The 17,664-nt window shown below is 37.4% G+C and overlaps 8 protein-coding genes across 8 annotated transcripts; 4 read left to right on the forward strand and 4 right to left on the reverse strand.

Annotated features, from left to right (window-relative positions):
• Positions 1-94: 94 nt before the first annotated feature.
• RHIMIDRAFT_196246 (MFS general substrate transporter) lies at positions 95-2,240 on the reverse strand (the record flags this gene model as incomplete). The annotated part of the gene is made up of 9 exons (XM_023606113.1): positions 95-591; positions 646-722; positions 782-1,282; positions 1,339-1,437; positions 1,488-1,543; positions 1,596-1,661; positions 1,716-1,819; positions 1,878-1,981; positions 2,035-2,240. 9 exons carry the CDS (start codon positions 2,238-2,240, stop codon positions 95-97), a joined length of 1,710 nt encoding a protein of 569 aa, XP_023471708.1.
• A 726-nt stretch (positions 2,241-2,966) lies between these two features.
• RHIMIDRAFT_297323 (uncharacterized protein) lies at positions 2,967-3,644 on the reverse strand (the record flags this gene model as incomplete). Its single annotated transcript, XM_023614273.1, has 1 exon — positions 2,967-3,644. The coding sequence occupies one exon, from the start codon at positions 3,642-3,644 to the stop codon at positions 3,114-3,116; it is 531 nt and encodes a 176-aa protein (XP_023471709.1). The 3' UTR covers positions 2,967-3,113.
• Positions 3,645-4,974: 1,330 nt separating this feature from the next.
• Positions 4,975-8,915, forward strand: RHIMIDRAFT_233421 (Suf-domain-containing protein; the record flags this gene model as incomplete). The annotated part of the gene is made up of 7 exons (XM_023607954.1): positions 4,975-5,712; positions 6,191-6,478; positions 6,527-6,667; positions 6,720-7,087; positions 7,139-7,493; positions 7,548-8,772; positions 8,833-8,915. 7 exons carry the CDS (start codon positions 4,975-4,977, stop codon positions 8,913-8,915), a joined length of 3,198 nt encoding a protein of 1,065 aa, XP_023471710.1.
• Positions 8,916-9,068: 153 nt separating this feature from the next.
• RHIMIDRAFT_243991 (ubiquitin) lies at positions 9,069-9,758 on the reverse strand (the record flags this gene model as incomplete). Its single annotated transcript, XM_023610010.1, has 1 exon — positions 9,069-9,758. One exon carries the CDS (start codon positions 9,756-9,758, stop codon positions 9,069-9,071), a length of 690 nt encoding a protein of 229 aa, XP_023471711.1.
• Positions 9,759-10,022: 264 nt separating this feature from the next.
• On the forward strand, positions 10,023-13,538 carry RHIMIDRAFT_255296 (uncharacterized protein). The gene is made up of 11 exons (XM_023611151.1): positions 10,023-10,558; positions 10,615-10,671; positions 10,718-10,816; positions 10,868-10,931; positions 10,981-11,516; positions 11,574-12,175; positions 12,225-12,540; positions 12,590-12,739; positions 12,790-12,921; positions 12,971-13,135; positions 13,192-13,538. Exons 1-11 carry the CDS (start codon positions 10,274-10,276, stop codon positions 13,363-13,365), a joined length of 2,580 nt encoding a protein of 859 aa, XP_023471712.1. The 5' UTR covers positions 10,023-10,273; the 3' UTR covers positions 13,366-13,538.
• Positions 13,539-13,907: 369 nt separating this feature from the next.
• Positions 13,908-15,517, forward strand: RHIMIDRAFT_233424 (uncharacterized protein; the record flags this gene model as incomplete). Its single annotated transcript, XM_023607955.1, has 9 exons — positions 13,908-14,086; positions 14,163-14,383; positions 14,439-14,525; positions 14,588-14,653; positions 14,714-14,839; positions 14,907-15,056; positions 15,113-15,227; positions 15,288-15,339; positions 15,398-15,517. 9 exons carry the CDS (start codon positions 13,908-13,910, stop codon positions 15,515-15,517), a joined length of 1,116 nt encoding a protein of 371 aa, XP_023471713.1.
• Positions 15,518-15,637: 120 nt separating this feature from the next.
• On the reverse strand, positions 15,638-16,288 carry RHIMIDRAFT_243994 (uncharacterized protein; the record flags this gene model as incomplete). The annotated part of the gene is made up of 1 exon (XM_023610011.1): positions 15,638-16,288. One exon carries the CDS (start codon positions 16,286-16,288, stop codon positions 15,638-15,640), a length of 651 nt encoding a protein of 216 aa, XP_023471714.1.
• Positions 16,289-16,656: 368 nt separating this feature from the next.
• Positions 16,657-17,619, forward strand: RHIMIDRAFT_233426 (putative ribose-5-phosphate ketol-isomerase; the record flags this gene model as incomplete). The annotated part of the gene is made up of 4 exons (XM_023607956.1): positions 16,657-16,958; positions 17,012-17,148; positions 17,200-17,234; positions 17,287-17,619. The coding sequence occupies 4 exons, from the start codon at positions 16,657-16,659 to the stop codon at positions 17,617-17,619; spliced, it is 807 nt and encodes a 268-aa protein (XP_023471715.1).
• Between the last annotated feature and the right edge of the window lie 45 nt (positions 17,620-17,664).

The following is a 17,664-nucleotide window of genomic DNA, read 5'->3' on the forward strand; positions in this document are numbered from 1 at the left end:
TATTTATCGCTTTCTTGTTTATTTAAAAAGATATATAAATATTGGTTGTGTATGAAAGGCAGTAATTGGTATATTTAAGAGGAACGTGGGCTTATTATCTGTTTTCATCTTGTTTTTCAGTTTTAGGCTCTACGTCAATTATGACACTTTCAGGTGCTGCTGATGTGTTTTGTTCTTTTGGTTCTTTTGGTTTGCGTATAGAGTGAGTCTTTATAAGGCAAGAGAGGCAGAATCCGAAACCTGACATACCGACCATGACATACCAGATTAACCTGATCGCATCCACATAGCACTTTAGAACGATTTCAAGGTACTCTGGAGGACATCCATTTCTGACATAATTGGATGAATCCAATATCTTGTTGACAATATCAGCAGGTATATATAAGGCTAAATCTTGTGCCAGCGAAGTGTTTAAAATAGCGGATGAAATAGCCACACCAAGTGCACCACCTAGGATGCGACTGAAGTTGCCCAGACCGGTAACAACTGCGATATCCTTAGGTTCTACTGACGCTTGGAGTGCAATGATGGCTGCAGGAATCACGAAGCCCAGGGCAAACCCACCAATGATTGTAAACCCATAAACCTCTATTATTTTGGACGGGTCAGATATTTTTCTAATAGTACATGATGTCAACTTACTGGAAAAGCTTGAGTCAAGGTCAAGTATGGATAATAATCCAACACAGATAGTTAATAAGGCCATGCCAATAGGAGGTCTATTGAAGAGAAAGACGTTAGCGCATGAATTCTTTTTTGCTCTTGTTCTAATCCCTACAGTGGTTTGTAGATACCAGATTTTGAAATGAAGAATCCAACAACTGTTGCGAAAACCGATAGGAACAATTGCATAGGAATCAAGCGAATGCCCGACCACGTGGCACTGTCTCCACGCACGACCTGGAAGTAGATTGGCAAGTAGTACAACATACTAAAAAAGGTCATACCAAGGAACCAGTTCGTCAGCAAGACCGCAGCTACAGAGCGATTTTTAAACAAACGAGGAGGCATCAATGGCTCTGCTACTTTGGTTTCAACGTAATACAGAATAGCGACCAAGATAACAGTCAAGACTAAGGGCACAATGACGGCTGCTGATTTCCATGGGAAGGTTTGACCACCAAAATTCATGGCAAGTAAGAATAATGTTGAAAATGCCAAGACGATAAATGTTCCAACAAAGTCTATACGCTTTAGCTTTGCAATAAAGCCTTCTTTGGGCATGGGCAGATGTAAGAAGAAAAATATCATTACCATGGCAACAGCACCAATGGGTAAGCTGTTCCATAATGTTTGTTTGTTAATGACTCGTAAAACTAAGGATATTATACTTACTTGATATAAAAATTCCAGCGCCAGGTCACATAGTCAGTAAAGCTTCCACCAATTAAAGGACCACAGACGCTTGACACACCAAATACAGCGTTAATAATACTATTATAGAATGAGTTTATGTGTAACATCTAACAGGTATGTTTTCTCACCCTTGGTAACTTGCTCTTTTTTCAAGTGGAACAAGGTCTGCTACAACAACGAAAACCTGTAATAAAATCTAAGTCCAGTTATGAAATTAAAATGATAAAATGGATTACCATTGAAAAAACAGCAGCAGCACCAATACCAGCAATAGCTCTAAACACAATCAACATAACGATAGACTACATTATTTTTACATGAGCATTTTTGTCATGTAATCAAAAAAAGGAACTTACGGTGGAAACGGCACAAAGTAATGAGCCAATCAGAAAAACGACTATACCAAACATCAATATCCACTTTCTACCAAAGATGTCGGAAAACTTTGAAAACAAAGGTTCTAAAGGGACACAAGCTTGATTAGCAACAAAAGTGACTCCCAGAAAACAGAAACTTACGGAAAGAATCAAATGTTAGGATATAAGCTGTCGCGACCCAAGAAACGATAGACATACTATTGAAATCAGATCCAATTGTAGGCAATGCTGTAGCTACAATCGTTCTAAATCACTAATGAGCATGTACCTTATGCGCGCGGATATTCAACTTGCTTACCCATCCAATGCAGCTAAGAATAATGCGATCTGAAGACCGATGAAAGTCCAGAGGATGTTGCTCTTTTTTGATATGCTGTTGCTATCTTCATCATTCGGATTTTTCTCGGCTGAATTGCTTTGTATTGAGTTATTTTCATCAACTGCTTGAGTGCTGAATGTCGATTGACTTGGTATCTGTTTGTTACAAGACTCTTCTTCTACCATGACAAGAGAAAGATCAGTAGGAAATATGAGGGAAAAAAGCTGTCCAATTCTTTTTATTTTATACAAGTCCCGCCAGGATCGGAGTAACGGAGGAAGGTACATGATCCGAACTTTCGATTATTTTCTACAAGGATTTGTCAGCGTTCGGTGCAAGAACAACCAACGATATACATTAAAGCATATGCCTTTAATTTACAAATGATCACGTTTCCTAAATTTGCTTGGGAAATAAACGAAAATCATAAAAAAGCAAAAATTTCTTCCAACAAGTCAATTGCTGGGCCTTATTTACACATGTCTTACAAAATACAGTAAAGATGCGTTTAGCTTTACTGTCATTTGGAAACAGTCGCCATGGCTTGTAAATATACAGATGCACAGCAATTGGCTCTATTAGTTTTTATATTTACTATTGTGTGCCTGCAGTCACACCGAGTTACTATTCGTACTGCACAAAAATTTATGCAAAAATTTATGCAAAAAAATTTTGGGTCACTAATAAAAATATTCTTTCATTTTTTACTCGCTACTATTTACTTCCAAACGGATTGAACAGGTCCGGGAGGACGCTTATTTATTATTATATTTTAGCGCTCAATTGGACCATCAGTAAAGATATCATGCTTAAACAAAGTGTTCTGAAGTCCAATTCGGACGTTGACGAGGACGAGACAAAGGATGTGGTAAGAACCCGCTCTTGGTACAGAAGACGTTTTTACTACTGGTTTCCACACCCAAAAATCCACATAAAAAATAACACGATATAGAAAGGAATAAAAAAATAGACAATAGAAAATTTTATTACAGAAAATAAAGCATGGCTTGGAAAGTCTATTGCCACATTCTTTGTCTCGTCTTCGTCAACGTCCGAGTTTATTTTGGCCTATTAATAAATACACTTCGATTGTCAAATCGGTTTAGCATTCTTTGGTTTTCTTTTAAATCTTGAACATCAATAATAAACAATCCATTGTTGACTGTAAGAGTTTCTGTAGCAATTTTCTTGATTGCAAGATTGTCTTCTATAAGCTTCAATAAATCACCGCTTCTTGTCGTAAGACTAGCAAAGTCGATAGATATTAGACATATATCATGGTCGCAGGCGTTTAAGTATTCAAGTAGGTCTTGTGTATTGTCATTAATGCTTTTTAAGTTACTCATTATTCCATCATTAGCTTTACTATCACGCTTTGCAAAGGGCGTAGACGCCCAACTTGACGATGATACGTAAACTCTTGAAGCGAATGAACGTTCCTTTAGATTATCAACCATCAACTGTAGTAATCGAGTTGTATTTGCTGTACTATTGTCTGTTGGAGAATTACGGGAGTAACCTACAAGCTCGAGCCCGTCATGAGCAAGTATCTTTAAAGTGCCTTGGTATTTTGGCTGGTAAGTAGTCATGGAAGTCACGATTTCCTCTACAAATAAAAAGGTCAGTCTTTTTTCTTTTGCTAACCCCCAGAAAAATTAATATTTTGGTTTACCATAATAGTCTTCCTGCAAGACAGGCAGATCTCTTGTTATTCGTCCTCCTCTTTTTTCTTTTGCCTTTAAAAATCCACTTTCTTGTTTCTACGCCAAGAAGCAAATGGCTGGGCGGTTTTAGAGCCAAAAACCGGTGTATATTGCTTAATAAGAATCTAATTCGTATGTTGTCGACTCGATAGCCTTTTTCAATAATAAAGTTGAATAGAACAACAACAATTGGGAACCATTGACGTCTATGAAGTGATTAAGAAGAGCTGAATGTTATTAAATTAGTTTGTGTGCGTTTTATAAGGGGAGAGAATCTATGGCTGCTAGTAGGTATTCTGTAATCGAGAGTTTACTGTATAGTAAATAAAAACTTATTTTAGCAACTTTATTTCATATTGTCTGTCTTAAAATATTGAACAGGAAGAACAATGGCTTTCCAAACATTTGGTGCATAGTTTGCAGAAGATCAGTTTACTGTTTAGTACGAAAACCGATTGTGTGTATATCTATTACAAATCAATTTCGATTAAATATTGAACTTGTTTCAATAGAAATAAAGCATGAAGGTGTCTTGGAAGACGTTGAAATTATTCAGTTGAACAAGAATAATGGAATGCCGTCGAATGCCATTTATCACCTTGGGGATACGGACAAATCATTTAAATATAATCATATCAAAGGTTGAAGACTGGATGGAGTGATTGATACAAGCCCAGGAAATGCATCTCTAGTCCTCTACCATAAATAGCATCTGATCTATCATCGTAATGGTCTGTCAAAAGGTTTATGTGTTTAGATTACCGCGTTTCTTAATTATCCGGTAACTCTTTTATGTTTGCCTTTGCGAAATACTTTTACATAATTTGAGCTGTCCTTGCATATACTCCAGTTAATCTGCTTATTGCTGCTACTGTAGACCCTTGAAATACAACACGATTTAATCACTCTTGTCACTGTATGTGTACAATATCAGATATATTCACGAGCCTCCGCCGATTCAAGTTCATCAAATACGCATTAAAGATATAAATATGTTCTGGATTAATTTCAAATTTAATCACGTTGATACAATACAAATTAAAAGGGGGAAAAGCTAAAGAAGTGTATAGCTTATGCGATGTAGGTCTTGACATTTTTATCCAATAAGGGAGTCTAAAAAATGTTCTCTTTTACGTCACAGAGTTGACTGTGAAAAAAAAATTGAGCTTTTTTCTTTCAGCAAATATTTAACAGATAAATAACAACCTTTTGAATCATGGAAGATTCAACAATGCAGGAGCAACAACAGTTTGTCGAAGTAAACGATGATTCCATCATGAACGAGGCAGCTGAATCTACAGCGGAACATGAAGAACAGTCAGAACAACTTATTGAAGAAAAACAGCCCGAACAACAGGAAGAGCAACCCTTGGAACAACCTGCTGAACAGCCTACTGAGCAACCTGTTGAGCAGCAAACAGAAGCTTCAGTAGAACAGCAAAATGACCAACCGACTGAACAGCCAATGGAACCATTGGTTGAGCAGCCAACTGAGCAATTTAATGCAGAAGAGATGAAGCTTGATGAACAATCTAATCCTCAGTCGACAGATGAACAAGAGCAACAAGAGCAACAATTGGAAGATGAACCAATGGAAGAAGATAAAACAGAACCAAAAAAGGAAGAAACTCAACAAGAAGAAGAGACTATGGCGCCTTTGTTAAGTGCTCCTGCGTCATGGCAGATTCCCATTAGTGCTCTTACTCAAAAAGCATCAGCGCCTACAGCATCCTCAAATACACCTTTTGCTGCATCTACTACTGCCAGCAATACTGCTACAGATCCTCCTATGAAAAGAGCTGCTCTAAGAAGAGAAAAATTAGAGGCGCGTATTAGAGAATCAAAATATAACGTTGAAGCATGGAATGCATTGATCAATGATATACAACAGACGGGCGATTTGGATGCTATTCGAGACGTCTATGAACGATTCTTGAGCGTGTTTCCTACTTCGGTAAGTTATATATATATATATATAGGGTCTCTCTCTTTTACTCTTGATTTGTCTTTCCCATGTAAGTAAAAAAATATCCACATTCAACACCTTAACCCTGTTATTGTTGCTGGAGGAGGAAAGAGCTCATTGCTCTTATGGCGTATAGGACAGCATCGGGAGATCATGTCTATCCTTTGTATTGATCTTTTTCCTCATTATATGAAACAGGAAAATAAAAACAGACCACGTACATGTATAGAAACACACACATATATATACATATATAACCAAGTTATGCTATTTTTGCAAGTAGGAAGGACCTTCTCTTTTGAACGTATACACGCGCAATTTTTTCCTGTGTGGTATTCAAAGAAAGACAAGCAAACAGAGAAAAAGAGAGAGAGAGAGAGAATACGTTTTACTTACCCTTTTTTTATATTTTTCTTTCTCTTTTATCTTTCTCTGCTTCTTTTGACTTTTTATTTACTTATTATAGCCTAAACACTGGCTTGCCTATCTTGAGTTGGAATTGAAGTATTCCAATTTCAATGAAGTAGAGGCTTTATTTACTCGTTGTCTTAAAACTGTGTTGTCTGTTGATCTCTGGAAATTTTATCTTGGTTATATCCGTCGCATAAACCTCAGGGAAAGCGGTTCTGCTGTGACTCCAGAAGCTAGATCTATCATTGAAAAAGCGTATGAGTATGTGTTGAGTAACGTTGGTATTGACAAAGAAGCTGGACCTATTTGGGCTGATTACATCTATTTCTTAAAGTCTACTGAGGTAACTCTTTATTTTTATTTTTACAACATGTACCAATTATACTCTTAGACTTCAAATACTTGGGAAGAACAACGGAAGATGGATTCAATGCGTCGTGCATATCAAAAGGCCGTGACGATTCCTTTAAATAACGTTGAACATCTTTGGAAAGAATATGATCAATGGGAAAATAGCTTGAACAGATTGACTGTAAGTTGATTTCCTCACGTTTCTACTTTATTTATCTATATTTTCTGTTTAGGCCAAAAAGTTCTTGGGCGAGAAATCCTCAGCTTATATGACTGCTCGAACAGCTTTGCGTGAAATGCGATTATTGACCGAGGGTATCAACACAAACGCGGTTGCTTTACCTCCTCAGTGGACAGAATCAGAGATTCATCAATTAGAGCTGTGGAAGAAGTATATTGATTGGGAAAAAAGTGACCCTCTTCGTCTAGAGGACAATGCTGCTGTGTTGGAACGTGTAGCATACGCCTATCAACAAGCTTTTCTTGTTTTACGATTCTATCCTGAACTTTGGCATGATTTTGCATCTTACTATCTCGAGCAGGACAAGACAGATAAGGCTGCGGCTATTTACAAGCAGGCAATTGAAGTCATGCCTTCGAGGTAACTTGTAAAAATAATTTGGTTTTCACTTGTATTTATTTTCCGTGATAGTCTCTTGCTGAACTTTTCTTTTGCCGAGCTTTGTGAGTCAAGAAAGCAAATAGACGAGGCACGTCAAGTGTACAATGATCTTGTGGATAGATTAGAAAAGGAACATGAAGAACTTAAGCAGACCGCTCAAAAGGAGATAAATAAACTTCAGCAAGAAGCCGAAGAAGAACGTACTGCAATGAACTTGTCTGACGATATCGACGGTGAAGTCAGAGAGCAGCTACGTATTCGAGAAAAGAATGTAAAGAAGAAGCAGAGTGAAGTCGAAGCCAAGATGAACGAAGAAGTCAATGTGATCGCCCGCGCTGGATCTTTGGTTTGGATCTGTTATATGCGATTCGCCCGTCGAACTGAGGTAGGAGAGGAGTGGTGTCAGGTTGTAAGACAAGAGGTTAATCTATCTATCTAGGGTATCACAAGTGCTCGTGCTTTGTTTTCTAGAGCGCGCAAATCTAGCAACTGCACCTACCATGTCTATGTTGCGAATGCTCTTATGGAATATCATAACTCAAAGAAGGCTGACGTTGCCGGCAAAGTGTTTAGTTTGGGACAAAAGTCGTTTGGAGACAACCCCGACTTTGTCTGTCAACATTTGGATTTCTTGATTCAGATGAATGACGACAACAACACACGTGCCTTGTTTGAGCGTACTTTAGCAACGATGCCACTTGAAAAAGCAATGCCCATCTGGCTCAAGTTCTTGGACTATGAAAACAAGTATGGAGACTTTGCCAGTGTTCAAAATGTTGAAAAGCGAAGATTAGAAGCCATGGGATCGAGCACGTCGTCTATAGAATCCTTTTTGATCAGACATAGCTATTTGGACATTCATAACATTGAAGAGTACGAGTTGGGCGGTTTGAAGGTCCATAAGCCTGCTGTCGTAGAAGCACCTCCAGCTGCAACGGCCCCTGCTGAGTCGCCTACTGCAACTATTCCTCTTGAGGCACTCCCTGTTCAACCTACGATTGTGAACAGCGATCGAACAAAAGAGAAGAGACCGCTTCTGGAACCTGTCCATCCTGAGCGATATCCCCGTCCGGATTTAGGCCAATGGCAAAACTTCAAGCCAGCTGCTGACGGAAATCGTCGTGTGAACAATGTGCCCATTCCTCTACCCACGATCCCTTCCATGGCTGGTACGATACCTGATGTATCAAAGAAGATGGATATTCCCTTACAGCAGCAAGCGTCTCCTGTACAGCCTCCTGTGAATACGCCTCAACAACAGCAGAAGCAACAAGCCATGCCTTCGTGGACACCTCCTGTACAACAACAGCGAACTCCCCTCCCAGACGCTGTAAATTATTTTGTATCAAATCTCCCGCCTGCACATACATTTGATGGTCCTGTTATTCAAGCTGGTGAACTGGTTGATTTATTACGCAATATTATTTTGCCTTTGCCACCTCAAGGCACAATGGCATCACAGCGTAATCTATCACAGCCTCCGATGAGAAACGCTCCTATGCCTCCTTCAAGAGACACAGGGAGAGGAAATTATGGGTATGCTCGACAACGTACAGGAGGCGGAGGAAAGTCTAGAACGGGAGGTAACATGGGAAGAGCTGGTGGAGGTGGTAAAAAGCGAAGAGGAAGAGATGATTATGATGATGACTATCAAGGACAAAAAGGTAAACGAAGAAGATGAAAACAACACATGGCACACGTACTTAAACACAACAATCTGTTAGGTGTTGGGCCTAATAGACCACCCGAGTTTGATTTATTTAGACAAAGACAAGTAAAAAGACACAGAGACGATCCTAATTACTAAAAGCCCCTTTAAAAAAAATAAGTTGCTTGTATCATAAATAAAAAAAAAGGCAGTTTTGTATATTGCAATACATGTTTGTAATGCAGGCTAGTAAGCTATTTTGCTTTGTTTATTGACACAAAAATGAATTTATAAAAAGGGTGTATGACATGTTTATTGACCGCCACGAAGACGAAGGACCAAGTGAAGAGTAGATTCTTTTTGGATGTTGTAATCACTCAAAGTACGACCATCTTCGAGCTGCTTGCCGGCGAAAATGAGACGTTGTTGATCAGGAGGGATACCTTCCTTGTCTTGGATCTTTTGCTTGACATTTTCGATACTATCAGAGGACTCGACTTCCAAGGTAATAGTTTTACCAGTGAGAGTCTTGACAAAGATTTGCATACCACCACGAAGACGGAGAACCAAGTGAAGAGTAGATTCCTTTTGGATGTTGTAGTCAGAGAGGGTACGGCCATCTTCGAGTTGTTTACCGGCGAAAATGAGACGTTGTTGATCAGGAGGGATACCTTCCTTGTCTTGGATCTTTTGCTTGACATTTTCGATACTATCAGAGGACTCGACTTCCAAGGTAATAGTTTTACCAGTGAGAGTCTTAACAAAGATTTGCATACCACCACGAAGACGGAGAACCAAGTGAAGAGTAGATTCCTTTTGGATGTTGTAGTCAGAGAGGGTACGGCCATCTTCGAGTTGTTTACCAGCAAAGATAAGTCTCTGTTGGTCAGGAGGGATACCTTCCTTGTCTTGGATCTTTTGCTTGACGTTTTCGATACTATCAGAAGATTCGACTTCCAAAGTAATGGTCTTGCCGGTAAGAGTCTTTACGAAGATTTGCATTTTTTAAATAAGAAATAAAGAATAGAATGTAAAAGAAAAAAAAAGAAAAACAAAACAAAGGGTAAAAGGGAGGATATTTATATTCTAAAATGAGCTGCGGCGTAACCAGTGCGTAATCGAATATGATTGGTTTATATTGATGTCATCGCATGAAGAAAGTTCTTTGATTTCCTTAAAAAGAACAACAAGGAATCTCACGGGTGATTGATTAAAAATGATTTTAGCTGATTTTTTATTTATTTATTTATTTTATTTAATCAAACCAAATCTTTAAAATAGTCTCCTTTTTCATTATTTTCATTATGTTTTGACAACATTTATCTTGTTATTATTATTTGTCAGCTTACTTTTAGAGGCTTTCATCGTCAACATAGCAACTTCAGCTATCAGTGACAGTGTGTATGTAAACCCCCAAATAAAAACATATCAAGTTTGAAACTCCACCACTAAAACCAAAATGATGACTTTACAAAATTTCACTTTTTTTCCCTCTTTCTCTTTCTTCATAAACCTAAATGGCTTCCTCTGAGAAAAAGCGTCCTTTAATAGACGAAAATACGAATGAAACAGTATCCTCTATACCTTCAAGACCACCTCTCAAAAAGAGATTTACAAGCTCAATGAACGTACAGCAAGCAACTAGTCAAGTGAATACCTTACCTGTTATTCATACACCCACGACTACGACTACGACTACTACTGTTATTGCTACTTCTAGTACTAGTACTAATACTAGTGATACTCCAATGGAACCATTAGGTCGTATAGACAAGTTTCCTATGGCTAATATAGAATTTCCTGTAAAGTTAGTCTCTATTTCTACATCAATCTATTCATGTGCTAATCTTTACTGTAGATTGATTCTTCTACTTTTACAAAAGACGCTTTATTAACCCATATGCGTTCTGCTAAAGTAAGTTGACATGTAAACAATTGTCAATTCTAATTCATCAACTTAGGAAGAAGCCAATTATTTGGAACAAAAACATGATGCGCTTGAACAATCATTTATCAACAAAGAAGCAACTCAAAGCCTATTACGAATTGAATGGAATCTTGTATGTTTATTATAATCTACATTATTGTATGTGCTAACCCGCTCTTTTCAGATTCAATCTGAAATTCTATTCATGGCTAAAATATTGGTCAATCTTGATTTGCCTGAACCTTCTGGTATGATCCATACCCATGTTCAACTAATTCCAATTTAACACATTACTAGTTCCTTTATCAGCAAAAATGACGTTGGAAGAACAAAAAGACTGGTGCTATAACAGTTTGTTAACCATCAAAGAGCTTGGAACTAAAGCACTGACAAGGCTAGAAAGCTGGAGCAAACAAGCAGAACTGATTGAAAGAAGATTTCGTTTAGAGGATGACATCATGCTTAAGCGAGTCATCATCTCTGATTGGCTTAAAAATGAAATTGTCGATCTTGAACAGTGCTATAAACGAGGCGAACTGGTCATGACAGAATTACAGCAAAGATTGCAACATTTAGAAGATGAAACAAGAGCAGCAGAAGGAAATGTCGTTTTGGCAAAAGAACAATTAGCTGAAACTACTGAAAAATTAGAAAATTGTATCCAAGAACTATCGGCGGTTTGCAGAAGAAAGGATCGTGCAAAGAGCAAAACGGTAGCAGCATTAACTATGGGCGGTTTAGGAGGAATGACTGATAGTGGGCCTAGTACAGCAACTGATGACCAGCCTGCATCATCTTCTGTAAAAAAGGAAAAACAAGAGGCAACACTAGAGGTAATATATTAAAAGCGTAAAGCGCCAATAGCATACTAAAAACAACATTTTTAAAAGGGCCCTGCTGAAGAGCAATCAGTCAAGACACAATTAGAAGAGCATAGACTTATTCTGTCAGCAAGAGAGAAAGAAATTGATGATTTGAAAAAAGATCGCCAAAACCTACTGCAAGATGAAGACAGGTTATTGTCCATGTTTAAGTTGAGCGAAGAACGACTACTGGAGACTGAGTATGTCAAAACACTACAGCTCTCTATCGATCATTACAAAAATCGATGTCATGATTTAGAGCAAAAAAGGGTAGAACTGGAACGTGAACTGGATAAGATGTCTGCTGCCAGAAAGCAACTGATAGAACAAGTAAAGTCTGAAAAGGTATCACAGGGAATGACCATGGAATCTGAGATACGCAGGATGGAAGGAGATCTCAATCGTATTCGTGGACAAAGGGACAGCTTTCAGGCGTTAGTAGAAGAACAAAAAATAAAGGAGACAAGGGAAAAAGAAGGATACGACAAGATCATTTCATTTGCAACCCAGGGAAAAACTCGAATCGCATCCTTAGAAAACCGAATCGATAAATTAAAAAATGATCAAGAAATGGCTGGCCCATTTGAAAAAGAAGCAAATATGTATAATAGTTTAAAGAAGCAGCTAAGGTAAGATTAAACTTTTAGGATACATACAAACACTAATCCTCTTTAAAAGCCATATGGAGATACTACTATCAAGCTTACAGCTAATGGAGAAAAAAGAAACACAAGAGAGTCATTTCGATATCAAAGCAATGCAACAGGCTTTGGAGAAATGGAGCTCGCATTCATTAGTGAAGCAATATGATCAGATTTATGAAGATTCTCAAAAGTCTGCATTAATGGTAGACTTTTTGGAAAAGAACGAGAGTCATCTGTTAGAAGAGATCGATCGTGTAGCCAGTATTTATGGAAAGTTAGAAGAACAACAAAGCAAAAAGGTGTTTGATTTTGCTCAAAAGCGTGATCAAATGCTTAAACTACAGGCAGAGGTATTTTAGATAGCATATGCATCAAACAGTGTTCCTTATTATTTTAAAGATATTAAAATATGCCCAAACATTTGGATCTCTACTGTCAGCAAAAGAGAAACAAATGTCTACTGTTTTATCTTTAAAGGCCACAAGAGAAAAACAGCAGGAATTGATCAAACAACTTGAAGAAAAAGAAAAGAATTTAGAAATACAAGTGGTACTTATAAATGAAATGTTTGGTAGATTATCACTAACTCACTTGCTTAGATTGAAAAAGAAAATGAACTTAGAAAGCTAAATAGGAACATAGAAGAAGATAGAATCGATTTAGAGGATATTTCACACGTATGCGATGATTATAGAGTGACTATAGATCAAAACGAAGTATTACTAACGGAGGTAATTGTGTTGTAGCTTAAAGACAAACGTTATTAAATAACAGATATAGCTTCAAAAAATACTAAAAGATAAAATGAAGCTAATGGAAGAAGAAAAGCAATTACAAGAAGAGGTTAGAGAAAACTATGAAAAGATGAAGAAAAAATGGGAAAAGATGTCTCAAGGTGATAATTCAGCGGAGCAGCAATTAGCAGAAGAATGTGATGAACTTAGGGTAATGACGAAGAATGAAAGCTGATTGTATGTTCTTACTCAACTTTATATCAATAGGCACTTCTAAAATGTAACACATGTCGTACACGGTTTAGAAGTCATATTCTCATACGGTGTATGCATACATTCTGCAAGAGTTGTATCGATGCTCGATTAGAGACTAGACAAAGACGATGTCCTACTTGTAGCGAACCTTTTGGAGCAAATGATGTACGAAGCTTTTATCTGTAATCATTTTATTGTATAATCCATTGCATGTATTTACACACTACACTTGTGCATTTTTTTTTTTCTGTGTTTTCCTTTTTTTTTCCCTCTCTCTTTATACACATATATAGTACATAATAAATATTACCCTTTCGAATGTATATCCTTTTGATGTAACCTAAAGTAGTAAATTATGCTCCATCTTGAAACAAAAGCTTTCTCTTACTATTTTTAAGTGTAAAGAATGCATCTATATTTGGTTAAATGTCACTGAATAAATTCAGGGACAATGACTGCGATTTTGATCTCGTGTAACAGGAGCATATTCTTTTGTACTTGTAAACTACAGCCATAGTATAATATATTTTGCTTGATTTCATTTTTCGTTGGAACCATGTTGCTATGGTAACAATTGTCAACTTATCTTTACGCCACTTTTGTTCCTTATCGCCTCTCTTCTTCTCTCTCCCTAAAAAGAAAACAAAGATTTAAGAGACCATTTTAATTTAAACTGTCAAATTTTGTATAAAAATGTAATAAATACCCATTTTTTCCTCTCTTGTATAATGCAGTATTTATTTATTGTGACGTTTACGATCCTAATATCAACCCTTGCCTTCAATGATGCTTATCAATATGCTGAACGAATAGAAGATTGCCCTCGATTACAACCAAGGGCCCGTCCAACATCAGTACGTGACCTTCGTGCTGATGACATAAAAGTAGTGGGCGCACTAGGTGATAGGTAAGAGGAAGTGTGTGAAGCATGACTGAACAAAAGAAAAAAAGAAAAAACAGGACATATAACCCGTCTCAACTAGTATCATGGCAGGTGCTGTCTCAAAAGGACTCGAAGGATCTCGCACTTTGAATATCAATATAGCATTGGAAGATCGTGGGATAACATATGGAGCAGGCGGAAATCCAGGTGCGATCACTATTCCAAACTTTATTAAACATTACAGCCCAAATGTGATCGGAGGCTCAGTAGGTGACCATTGGGTTGAGTTTTGCTACTTTGGTTTGTGTCCTAAATGGCAATGTAATGATGATGATTTTCTTTAAAGCGTCCAAAAATACTTATTTGTTTTGTAAAGATCATCCAGAAAAAGACCGTTTCAATGCTGCTCAAAGCGCCGCCATGTCTTTTGACTTGGGAATGGAGCTAGATTACCTCATTCCAGGTATTGCTTACCAATCCTCTTCCCTTTCTTTGTATATTTACCATGGACTCACTGTCTGATAGCTATGAGAAAGACACTAGGATTAGATTTTGAGAATGATTGGAAAATGATCACTATTCAAATAGGAAGTAGGGATTTAACGCATAGATAAGCATACTAGGAAGAAGGACTTACACAGCTTACAATAGGTGTCGATCAGTGTTATATCTGTTCAGTCTATGGACCATTACTTACTCCAGAGGGATATGAAAAATCATTAAATTCTGCCCTTCGTCGTATCAGAAAGGAGGTTCCTCGTGTTTTAGTTAATCTAAGTAAATACACAAAAGACAAGAAAAATAAAGTTACTAAGCTTTTTTTTTTGTGGGATGAAATGAATAGTTGGTGTATTTAATGTCACCAATGTTTATGAATTGACTACAGGAAATCCTTACTGCAGTGCAACTATCTTTGGCGATTTCCAGACAAATAGTCTAGAATGTTTTTGTGCTACTCATGGTTTCAAGAAGGAGGTAGATATCGCAGCAGCTGGTAAAGGAATATGTTTAAAAATTTTAAGTGTAAAATCTAACCGAAGCATATTATAGCCTATGATTCTATAGTGTTTAAACTTGCTAAAAAATATAATGAATTCAATGACCCAACGTTTGGTATCATGTATACGCCTGCTAATGTTGATTTGGCCTCCCTTCCTGTTCAAATGTTTAGGTAATATTGTAGGCTTATATGATCAATGCCTTCCCTTCTGATCCTTAAAAATAGTGATGGTGATTGTTTTCATCCTTCTGTAATTGGACATGGAACATTTGCAAAGGTAATACAGATTGTTTGAAAAAAAAAAAGAGATGAAAGCTCATGTGCATAATACTTAGACTTATTGGAATACATTCTGGAAGCCACTGGAAAGTATACCAAACATATACACTGTAAATGATTATAACAGGGTCGTATGTCCTGGTGAAGAAGATCGATTTCAGCTGAAAGCGCTTTAATAAAGAATTCTTGTATTTGATTGATCTATTTATTATTATAGTAAAAGGTATGATGGTCATTGATCTATCATAAATCAGCCGTGTTGTCAAATGCATATAAAAATCATGTGTGTGTATAATCTATATCTTTGGAGAACCACCTAGGATTCGAGGAAGATAACGAGCCCATCCCAACTGATGGATCTTACGAACAACTGCCGGTGTGATTGCTGCAGTAATGCCAAGTCGAACAGGAAGTAGAATGGTTTTATGAATGCCATACGCCAAGATGAAGACAGAAGCAAAAGATGGAGCTTCATCCTTGTCATTTTCTGTAGTCTCTGGATGATCAATCACTTTTCGTTTATACACTCCAATACGTTCACCAGCATTTCGAGCAATATCTAATGTTGCTTCTTCCAATGATTTCACCTTTTCTAAACCTGCAAACTGAATGATACCAAGGGTTATTCCCAAGTCGACAAATCCAACACCGAGATAAACGAGAATGCCTACTGCTCCATATTTTTTTGAGAGCTCTTTCAGCTTGGATCCTTTTGGTTCTGATTTCGCTGCCTGGAGTAGTTCAGGAGACGACACCATGTTTGATATTTCTGAGATATTCTGTTTGTCCTTGCTTGCTGAAGAAAAGAATCGTGGTTGGTTGAGATTGCGTATTGCTGGTTGTCTATAATTCATAATAGTTCTTGTCATATGCCTTTGGTAGCATACTGTTGTTATATTTCCATGCCTTAATAGGCTTTTGAAAGCAAAGGTGGAGCGAAAGGACATGTTGAATTGCGCAGAGTGGTGAAACCCTTTTTTTTTTTATTTCTTGTCTCTATTAAAGTGTTCCTAGGCAGGGGCCAACCGGAAGGTAATTTGACGCATATTTTCAATTTCCGGATCGTCGCCGGGCCGAGAATTAAGCCATTGTCTCCAAGGCGATAGGAAACGCAACATGCACGAAAAAACTCGAGCTTCATTATTCATGCAAAAGCTCTGTTTCCGAAGGTTATTAATGCTAGTCTTCATATCATTTGAATACACTTTTCTTCTCCTAAGCTTTCTATACTATCAACTCTATTGTTCTCCCACAATAAACTAATTGCCTCTCTTTTTTTCTTCTTTTCTTTCTTTTTATAATTGCTTTGAGGGCAATGACATTTTTTTCAATTCAAGCAAGACAAACCATTAGAACTCATTTTCACTTTTTGAAGAAAAGACAAGTGTCTACAGAATCAGCAGAACAAGGTAAGAGATGGGCTGCTATTAAAGCAATCCGTCATGTCATCGACAGTCAGCCTTCTGTCATTGGTCTTGGTTCGGGCACAACAATCGTTTACGCCATTGACGAGTTAAAAAAGCACAAGATAGCACAAGACGTGATATGTATACCAACTAGCTTTCAGACGCGACAGCTTATACTTGCCAATAATCTAAAATTGGGCAACTTAGAACAGTAAAGAAATGTATTATCTTTTTTTTTTTTTCCTGTGCTGATGTTTATAAAAGATATTCAAGGATTGACGTTACTGTCGATGGCGCAGATGAAATCGATCCAAGATTGAATGTTATTAAAGGCGGAGGAGCATGTCTTTTCCAGGAAAGACTAGTAGCCAAAGCATCCCGGCGGTTTGTTTTGATAGCTGGTAATATTATGTGGGTTAGGGCTTAGATATCAATGACTAAATTGAATATAGATGAAAGGAAACGATCACATCAACTAGGAACAAAGGTAAACTAACAATGTATATATTTCAATGATTTTTTAAATAAATATGTAATAGTGGAAGCGAGGAGTACCCGTCGAAGTTGTACCTATGGCTCTAAGTCCTATTCAGTATACACTTAGAGAAATGTTTCCAGATGCTCTTATTCGACTAAGGATCGCACAGCCATCAGATAAAGCGGGACCAGTGGTGACAGATAACGGCAACTTCATTCTGGACTGCCACTTCGGCCCCATACAAAATCCAGATTTACTTTACAAGGAGATTAAATCTCTAACAGGTGTTCTGGATGTAGGTTTATTTTGCAATATGGCAGATGCTGCTTATATTGGTCATCTAGAATCAGATAGTGGAGATATCTTGTCTGTTTCCGATCTTATCAAACAATAAAAGCTAAACAAACCGTACATCTGTTTATTCATTATAAAATAGCAG

Source organism: Rhizopus microsporus, assembly GCF_002708625.1.
Source record: "Rhizopus microsporus ATCC 52813 unplaced genomic scaffold scaffold_1, whole genome shotgun sequence".
Lineage (NCBI taxonomy): Eukaryota > Fungi > Mucoromycota > Mucoromycetes > Mucorales > Rhizopodaceae > Rhizopus > Rhizopus microsporus.

Bases quoted from the DNA above. Each gene is read 5' to 3' on its own strand.
- RHIMIDRAFT_255296 (XM_023611151.1), top strand. From the start codon at position 10,274: ATGGCTTCCTCTGAGAAAAAGCGTCCTTTAATAGACGAAAATACGAAT. The intron at 12,176-12,224 runs GTAAGATTAAAC...CCTCTTTAAAAG, and splicing joins AGTTTAAAGAAGCAGCTAAG to CCATATGGAGATACTACTAT. The intron at 12,740-12,789 runs GTACTTATAAAT...TCACTTGCTTAG, and splicing joins AGAATTTAGAAATACAAGTG to ATTGAAAAAGAAAATGAACT.